The sequence below is a fragment of the Kryptolebias marmoratus genome, unplaced genomic scaffold (assembly GCF_001649575.2).
Source record: "Kryptolebias marmoratus isolate JLee-2015 unplaced genomic scaffold, ASM164957v2 Scaffold83, whole genome shotgun sequence".
Classification (NCBI taxonomy): Eukaryota; Metazoa; Chordata; class Actinopteri; order Cyprinodontiformes; family Rivulidae; genus Kryptolebias; species Kryptolebias marmoratus.
Window position 1 is genome coordinate 1 of NW_023665817.1, and position 7,239 is coordinate 7,239.

At 48.9% G+C, this 7,239-nt stretch overlaps 1 protein-coding gene across 1 annotated transcript; it reads left to right on the forward strand.

Annotated features, from left to right (window-relative positions):
- Positions 1 to 181: 181 nt before the first annotated feature.
- On the forward strand, positions 182 to 6,373 carry tbk1 (TANK-binding kinase 1). Its single transcript, XM_017404993.3, has 20 exons — positions 182 to 342; positions 497 to 637; positions 713 to 842; positions 922 to 1,103; positions 1,527 to 1,687; positions 1,765 to 1,875; positions 1,965 to 2,144; positions 2,235 to 2,431; positions 2,514 to 2,572; positions 2,672 to 2,763; positions 3,080 to 3,181; positions 3,391 to 3,469; positions 3,545 to 3,666; positions 3,744 to 3,820; positions 3,915 to 3,954; positions 4,203 to 4,304; positions 4,436 to 4,532; positions 5,046 to 5,146; positions 5,216 to 5,287; positions 5,967 to 6,373. Exons 1-20 carry the CDS (start codon positions 256 to 258, stop codon positions 6,004 to 6,006), a joined length of 2,172 nt encoding a protein of 723 aa, XP_017260482.1. The 5' UTR covers positions 182 to 255; the 3' UTR covers positions 6,007 to 6,373.
- Positions 6,374 to 7,239: the final 866 nt, after the last annotated feature.

The window sequence follows — 7,239 nt, forward strand, 5'->3', positions numbered from 1 at the left end:
TATAGATCAGTCATCGATCAGTCATCGATCAGTTATAGATCAGTCATCGATCAGTTATCGATCAGTCATCGATCAGTCATTGATCAGTCATTGATCAGTTATAGATCAGTCATTGATCAGTTATAGATCAGTCATCGATCAGTCATCGATCGGTCATCGATCAGTTATAGATCGCTCATCGATCGCTCACCGATTGTCGTTGATGATGGACTGACTCTTCGTTCCCGTGTTTCAGGATCCATTGCAGCCGTCAGGATGCAGAGCACCGCCAACTACCTGTGGCTGATCTCAGACCTGCTGGGTCAGGGAGCGACAGCCAACGTGTACCGAGGACGGCACAAGGTACGAGCTGCTAGGTTCAGTCATTTCCTCAGGTTTCATCTGAACAGAACTTTTTCTCTGGTCTCCAGAACCGGTTCCTCCTGCAGCTCCATCTTCCCTCTGCTCTGCTTTAATCCTGTTTCAGTCAATTCTGATCAAATGTGTTTCTGTGTAGAAAACCGGTGACCTATACGCCGTCAAGGTCTTCAACAACCTGAGTTTCCTTCGGCCGTTGGATGTCCAGATGAGGGAGTTTGAGGTTCTGAAGAAACTCAACCATAAGAACATCGTCAAACTGTTCGCTGTGGAGGAGGAGGTCCGTACGAACGGCTCAGTGTGACCCTGGCAGGCTTCACGTTGAATTAAATCTGCTTTACCACCTTGGTTTCAGACCAACACCCGTCATAAGGTCCTGGTGATGGAGTACTGCCCCTGCGGGAGTCTCTACACCGTCTTAGAGGAGTCCACTAACGCTTATGGACTTCCTGAAGACGAGTTCCTCATAGTTCTTCATGACGTTGGTAAGGTCCTGTCCTACAGCAGAAACCTGTAGGCGGAGGACGAGCGGTCCACTTACCTGACATCCGGTGTCTCCTGCAGTGGCAGGGATGAATCACCTGAGAGAGTACGGCATCGTTCACCGGGACATCAAACCAGGAAACATCATGCGAGTGATCGGAGAGGACGGACGCTCCGTCTACAAGCTGACCGACTTCGGAGCTGCCCGAGAACTGGAGGACGACGAGCAGTTCGTGTCTCTGTACGGAACTGAGGAGTACCTGGTGAGGGACAACACACACACACACACACACCTGGTGAGGGACAACACACACACACACACACACACACCTGGGGAAGGGACAACACACACACACACCTGGTGAGGGACAACACGCACCTGGGGAAGGGACAAACACACACCTGGAGAGGAACAAACACACACACCTGGAGAGGATCAAACACACACACCTGGAGAGGAACAAACACACACACCTGGAGAGGAACAAACACACACACCTGGAGAGGAACAAACACACACACCTAGAGAGGAACAAACACACACACCTAGAGAGGAACAAACACACACACCTGGAGAGGAACAAACACACACACCTGGAGAGGAACAAACACACACACCTGGAGAGGGACAGCACACCTGTTGAGGTGGGTGGGAACTTCTAACTGTTGTGCGGTTCTGTGTGCAGCACCCGGACATGTACGAGCGCGCCGTGCTCAGGAAGGACCACCAGAAAAAGTACGGCGCCACCGTGGACCTGTGGAGCATCGGCGTGACGTTCTATCACGCCGCCACCGGCAGCCTCCCCTTCAGGCCCTTCGAGGGGCCGCGCAGGAACAAGGAAGTGATGTAAGAGCTGACCTGGGATCAGCTGACCTCTGATCAGCTGACTCTCATGTGACGGAGCTCCTTGTCGTTTGTCTCAGGTATAAAATCATCACGGAGAAGCCGTCCGGGACGATCTCAGGACACCAGAAGTGTGAGAACGGGAAGATCGAGTGGAGCTCGGAGATGCCGGTGTCCTGCAGTCTGTCCAAGTATGATGAGAAATGTCCAACAGGTCCAGCTGAGTCCAGGCGTTCCTCGCTGCTTCAATAACCTGCACGACCTCTCGCTCTCCTTTCAGGGGTCTTCAGAGCCTCCTGACTCCGGTTCTCGCCAACATCCTGGAGGCTGACCAGGAAAAATGTTGGGGCTTTGATCAGTTCTTCGCTGAGACCAACGATATCCTGCACCGGACCGTCATCTACGTCTTCAGCCTGCAGCAGGCCACGCTGCACCATGTCTACATCCACGAATACAACACGTAAGAACCGCTGCAGGTCCCGTACGCCGCCGCCCCCGCCCCCGCCCCGGTCTCTGAATCTGAGCCCCGCTGTTCCTGCTGCGTCCACAGGGCGGCGCTGTTCCAGGAGCTGCTGTGCCGCAGAACCAGTATCCCTCTGCACAACCAGGAGCTGCTGTACGAGGGCCGCCGCCTCACCCTGGACCCCAACAGGCAGGCCAAGACCTTCCCCGAGACGTCCAGAGACAATCCCATCATGATCGTCAGCCGCGAGTGCGTCGCCACCGTGGGACTGATCTTCGAAGACCGTAAGACATTTTTCTGTCTTTCATGGTTCAATAAGACGCAGCTTCGTCAGCAGAAAGTAACATTCAGTCTCTGTCTTCACAGCAAGTCCTCCAAAGGTGCAGCCTCGCTACGACCTGGACTTGGACGCCAGCTACGCTAAGGTACGAGCCGAGCGGCCCCTCTGAAACATCAGGTGTTAGATGTTCTGCTGCTGTGGGAGGAACCTTTCCTCACCGTTTCTTCTTCTTTTTGTCACTCAGACCTTTGCAGGGGACGTGGCCCATTTATGGAAAACCTCAGAGTCTCTGCTGGTTTATCAGGAACTGGTGCGGAAAGGAGTTCGAGGATTAATGTGAGTTCACCCTTCAGACGCAGTTTCAGGACTCCAGACTTTAACTGCAGCTGAAGTTCGGAAACAACCATTCATGCTGTCCCTCACACCTAGGGACACGTCCTGCATATTTAAGGAGACACATCACAGCATTCCAAATAATACAACAGAACCAACAAGACAGCAGAACGAGAACAAATCCTTCCAAAATACATAAAACACAACGCAGAAGTTAGACACCTGTTGGACACCTGTCAGAGCTCTGTTGGACACCTGTTGGACATCTATTAGCCAACCTCTATTTGAAAAATGTCTGAGTTGTTGTTTGTCCCCACAGAGAGCTGATGAAGGAGGACTACAGCGAGATTCTGCACAAGAAGTCTGAAGTTTTCCGTCTCTGTAACTACTGCACCCAGACGCTGGAGAAGACCGAGCAGCTGTGAGTCTGAAACACACATCCAACAGGACACACGGGACATGGGACACATGGGGCACGGGACACATGGGACAGATCCTAAACCCGTAGAACCTCTTCACCATGATCAGAACCATCACGATCCATCCGTCTGCTGTCTTCATGCTGATGTTCTGAAACCTTTTCATTTCCTGCGTGTCAAACAACACGCGGGTTCTGCTGTGGTTCTGCAGGTTCGAGGTTCTGATGCAGGCCAACATGCTGTCGTCGGAGTACGATGAGATCTCAGACATGCACAAGAAGGTTCTCAGGGTGAGTGTTCAGGTTTGCATGCTGTGAGTGTAGAACCGTACACGTTTCTCAGACTTTGGTCCAACATGTGTGCAGATCTCAGTTTCTCTGGAACCTGTGGAGAGAACAACTCAGGACATCAAGAAGCAGTTCCTGTCCGGAGGCCTGCAGACCGACGGCTGGACTCAGCAGGTTGGAACGCACCCGGAGGACAGGAAGTAAGGTTCTGTTAGAGTTTACACACGATGCCGGGTTGGTTCTGGTTCTGGTTCTGACGCTGAGCTTTTCTCTGCAGTGTGGAGAAAATTAAAGTTCTGCTGGACGCCATCACCGCCATCTACCAGCAGTTCAAGAAGGACAAAGCAGAAAGACGTGAGACTCATTCAAAGTGTCCAACTGATTTTTACCAAGCCCCCAAACATGGCCGACGTGTGACTGAATGTGAACTTCCTGTTTGTGTTCTCAGGTCTGCCATACAATGAGGAACAGATCCACAAGTTTGATAAGTAAGTTCCTGTTTTTATGGAACAACCTGAGTGACAAAAATACAATCAGTGATGTTTTTATTGAGAACCAATCCTCAGAAAGAGAAGAGAAGTTACAGAACAGTTACAGATCTTTTTAATATTACATTAGCTGTTTAGTTCTCTTAGGTCAATGACTGTAGTTTCTTATTTTTTGTTTCCCATTTTTGTAAGAACTAAATGAACTGCAGATTATTTGTGTAACTTTGGGTGTTTTTCTGCTCTGACAGGCAGAAGTTGGTTCTTCACGCCGGTAAAGCCCGGTCTCTGTTCACCGAAGAGTGTGCCATGAAATACCGCCTCTTCATCTCCAAGAGCGAGGAGTGGATGAGGTACAGCTCGTCATCTTCCTCCTTAGTTTCTGATTGGACGGTGAACAGATCCTTTCGGCCTCTCTGATTGGACAGTGAACGGATCCTTCCCTCCTCCTCGGTTGTTGAGTCTTTTTCCGGTTTGTCCACAGGAAGATTCATCACGTCAGGAAGCAGCTGCTCAGCCTGTCGGCTCAGCTGATCAGCATCGAGAAGGAGGTGACCATGCTGATGGAGAGAGCCATCAAGGTAAACAACAACAAACAAACTATTTATAAGGACGATAACATTTTCTTTGTTTTAGTGAGATTTAGAGCTGGCTGCTGTTTTTGAAAAAAGATGCTTTTTATCTTTAATATATTTAAATCAGGCAAACCGTTCACTCGTTCTGACTACATCAGCATTTAACTGATCCTAACTTTCATTTTTTATTCATGTAAAGTTAATTAAAGTTACTAAATAAAACAAATTAGATGTAAAATAAAGAAGGAAATGGTTTAAATATATTGTTCTGGCACATCTTAAATTTACACCAACATGAAAATCTTAGATTTTTAGTTCAGGATGTAAAGATTTATTGGACCTCAGTAGAACTTCTAGGCTTTCATTCTGAACAACTGCAGATTTTCTGGTTTTAGAACCTAAAACCTTTTTCTTTTATTGTGAATCTTTTTGGTTTGGCTACTTCCTGTCAGGTCACATGACTGCAGGATGGTAAAACCTACAGATGATGGTTCCTGACCTTTGACCTTTGTGTTCCAGCTGCAGGAGGCGCTCCCTCAGAAGGTTCTTCCTCTGGTATCCACGGGGATGAAGCCTCAGGCGTACCTGAGTCCCAACACGTTGGTGGAGATGACCCTGGGGTAAGAACCGGTGGTTCTGGTGTCACAGGGAGGTTCTGCTGCTGGTTCTAATGTTCTGTTGTCCTTCAGGATGAAGAAGCTGAAGGAGGAGATGGAAGGAGTCGTCAAAGAACTCGCAGAGAACAACCACTTCTTAGAGAGGTCAGCCTTCATCCTCACGTTCTCCTGAAAGATGGGACAGAACCAGAACCAGAACCAGGGAGACCATCGTCTCAGGGTCACACAGGCGTCCCTGTGGCCCTGATGACATCCGCAGTGAGAGTAGGGAGCAGGTGGAGGAGCACCTGGAGAGGTGGAGACGGGTGGGACAGTGAGAGGGAGACAGGTGGGACAGTGAGACGGGTGGGACAGTGAGACGGGTGGGACAGTGAGAAGGAGACGGGTGGGACAGTGAGACGGGGTGGACAGGGAAGCTGCAGGTTCTGAAGGTGGACAAGGTTCAGTTCTTATGGTGGACCGTCCGAAGCCTCGAGCAACAGGTGGAGACGAGGACACCTGCAGGACAGAAAGGGAAGGTTTATGAGATGAGACCTGAAGTGATGGACGGAGACGGTTTGGACAGGCTGAAGGTGAAGATGTTCAGGGACGAAAAAGGACAGGACCAGAAATGAGTCCATCAGGTTTGGAGACAAAGCGCAGGAAGGTGGACTGAAGGACTCGGAGGGACAGAGGAGCATGATGGCAGCTGGTTTGAAAACGGTTCTGTTCATGTTTCTCTGAGGATCCAGTCAGGTTCTGACCCATCTTAAAGTCTCTGTGTGTCTTTGTCTCTGTCTCCTCTGAGGACCCGTCTTTAACCTGAGACCTTGTCCTCCTGCAGGTTTGGGACTCTGACATTGGACGGGGGTTTGAGAGGCTGAAGGACGTCCACAGCCTGTTGTTTGTAAATAATCTGTTTACTCTGTAAATAAGTTCAGACTGTTGGAGCTTCAGAACCTTCAGAACCTGCAGCCGACCGCTGAGCCGGGTCATGACATCCACAACCAGAAACTGAAGGTTCTTTGTGGTTCTGATCAGAACCATTTTCCTGTGATTGGACCCAAACGGGTTTGGATCCTTAGAAATATTAAATCTTTTCATGTTTTTCTTTATTTTCCCTCATTTTAGTTTTAGGATTAAACTGAGATAACTTTTGGTTCTGACCCGTTTTAATTCTGATTGTGATCGGTTCTGTTGAATCGTGTTTCTGTTAATCGTCCTGTAAATAAAGAACTCTTTGGAGAAGAACCTGCAGCAGCGTGTTCTGTTTGTGGCCCGGTTCTGACCCGGTGCCAACCCCTTTAGGTGAAGGTCAGACCTGGTTCTGAACCTCCAGGAAAGGTCCGGATGGGTCTGAGGAGCAGCAGAACCTCCTACTGATCCATGAGATCAGTTCTGTTTTATCCTGATGGTTCTGGGCTGAAGAACCTTCAGAACCTTTGATCTCAGGTTCTGATCTTTAAATGGGTTCTTGTCACCCCCTCCCCTCCCCTCTGCTGGTTTCCATGGTAACCGACCTGTTGGAGCCTCTCCTCTGTGCTGCGGTCGTCATGGTGATCGGCTGCGACAGCATCGTCTGTCATCGCCGGAGAGGAAAACAACCTGCTGTAAACAACAACAACCTGCTGTAAACAACAACATCCTCCTGTAAACAACAACATCCTCCTGTAAACAACAACAACCTGTTGTAAACAACAACATCCTCCTGTAAACAACAACAACCTGCTGTAAACAACAACATCCTCCTGTAAACAACAACAACCTGCTGTAAACAACAACATCCTCCTATAAACAACAACAACCTGTTGTAAACAACAATCTCCTGTAAACAACAACAACATCCTCCTGTAAACACCAACCTGCTGTAAACAACAGCAACCTCCTGTAAATAACAACATCCTCCTATAAACAGCAACAACCTGCTGTAAACAACAACAACCTGTTGTAAACAACTACATCCTCCAGTAAACAACAACAACCTGCTGTAAACAACAACAACTTGCGATAAACAACAACCTGCTGTTAACAACAACATCCTCCTGTAAACAACAACAACCTGCTGTAAACAACAACATCCTCCTGTAAACAACAACATCCTCCTGTAAACAACAACA

Coding starts and splice junctions, on each gene's coding strand:
- tbk1 (XM_017404993.3), top strand. CDS start 256: ATGCAGAGCACCGCCAACTACCTGTGGCTGATCTCAGACCTGCTGGGT. Junction 1,104..1,526: donor ACGGAACTGAGGAGTACCTG/GTGAGGGACAAC, acceptor TTCTGTGTGCAG/CACCCGGACATGTACGAGCG. Junction 4,533..5,045: donor TGATGGAGAGAGCCATCAAG/GTAAACAACAAC, acceptor TTTGTGTTCCAG/CTGCAGGAGGCGCTCCCTCA.